General features: G+C 44.3%; 1 protein-coding gene across 1 annotated transcript in view; it reads left to right on the top strand.

Moving 5' to 3' along the window:
• The window catches only part of LOC101859471 (phosphoinositide 3-kinase adapter protein 1), a gene marked incomplete at its 5' end in the record, with an annotated part of 32,613 nt that overhangs the window by 30,575 nt on the left and 533 nt on the right, over positions 1–1,505 (top strand). The window contains 1 exon segment of the mRNA XM_005094859.3: positions 246–376. Coding sequence (XP_005094916.2) covers positions 246–376 — 131 coding nt within the window.

Below are 1,505 nucleotides of genomic sequence, written 5' to 3'. Positions count from 1 at the left end.
TCTCTCTCTCTCTCTCTCTCTCTCTCCCTCTCTCTCTTTCTCTTTCTCTCTCTCTATCCATCTGTCTGTCTATCTATCTGTCTTTCTCTTTCTATCTCTCTCCCTCTCGCACCCTCTCTCTCCCACCCTCTCTCTCCCTCTAAATATCATCCCTAAACGAAAAAGGCCTTGACGACTAACTCTCTGCATTTCTGTTAAAGAATAGTTGATCTTCTATCTTATTCATGTGAAACGTACACTTTCAGAGAACCAACTAGCGTCTGATGACAGCCTTGAGCGGGACAGTGGAAGCTACAGTGACGAAGAGAAGGAGAGAAACTCACCACAGGTGAAAAGAAACAAGTCTAAAGTGTTCAGAGAAAGTGACAAACTGATGGTGAGTAATTGCGCACCTATTGTTTTACGCCCTCAAGTAACACAGTGTAGATCATTAAAGCCTAGTGGTTAGGCTACCGGACTCGTAATCGTGAGGTTTGCAGGTTCGGGGGTTCGAGCCGTGGGCCCGACGTTGTGTCTTTGGGAAAGGCACTTTACACTAATTTTTCCCCCACTTCACCCAGGTGAAAATGGTACCCAGCTATAGATAGAGAAAGATCTTGTCAGTTTGTTAGTGTTTGAGTGTTTAACCAGCTGCTTGCACTGTATGCTTCCCGGGAAGCTGAGAATGTTTCTGAGTGTTCTATGGTCTGCTGGGGTTTTAATATAGTGTAAAGCACATAGAGCCTGCTTTCAAGTGGGGACATTCGCTATACAAATGCTATTTATCATTATTATTATAATTATTAAAGGAGGAGCGCTGCTTCGACTGTACCTGCTGTCGGGGCTAACCCAGCCTGAGAGGGATACAAAGTGCCATCAAACACACACGCACACTTGACTTTTTAAAACAAACTATCCCACATGAGCATAGAAACAATGTCGTGTTCTGCGCGCGACGTTAAGGAGCCTCTAACTTCGTTAACACCTGTATAGCCTCCAAAGCTTCAGTGTTTGTTTGTTTTTATTCTTGGTTTTTGTTTGGTTTTTTTGGTGTTTTACAGCGCTCGCAACTGCATAAAGTCATGTGAGCGCGCATGACGCATTAGAAAAGTTCAGTTGGTAGGAAATTTTGAATTTTGCCCCGGTGGCGACCGAGACCTACTCTTATCGATTTTAGACCACCAAGGGATCTTTAGCGTGCGCAACTTGCACATGGGACCCCCAAGATTTTTTGCCCTTATCCGAAAATGTTATTTGTTGATCTTACCTACCATAAGATCGCGGTTGTGGCTGAAAGACAGCTGTAAGAAGGAGCCGAGGAGTAGCATTAGAAAGGATCCCAGAGGAAGAGGCAAATGAGGTGAGGGGTGGAGGTAGAAAGTGTAGACGAAAGCAGAAGACAGAACATGGTTAGAGAACAGGAATGGATGTGATAAGAGAAAATTTAAGATACGAATATTTTCCGTTGCTGTCCGGATTCGAACCCGGGACCTATTTAACCATAACCATAAGACTACAACGAGAGC

This window comes from Aplysia californica, unplaced genomic scaffold, assembly GCF_000002075.1.
Source record: "Aplysia californica isolate F4 #8 unplaced genomic scaffold, AplCal3.0 scaffold00090, whole genome shotgun sequence".
In the NCBI taxonomy this organism is placed as follows: Eukaryota; Metazoa; Mollusca; class Gastropoda; order Aplysiida; family Aplysiidae; genus Aplysia; species Aplysia californica.
This window is presented reverse-complemented; position numbering and strand designations above follow the sequence as displayed.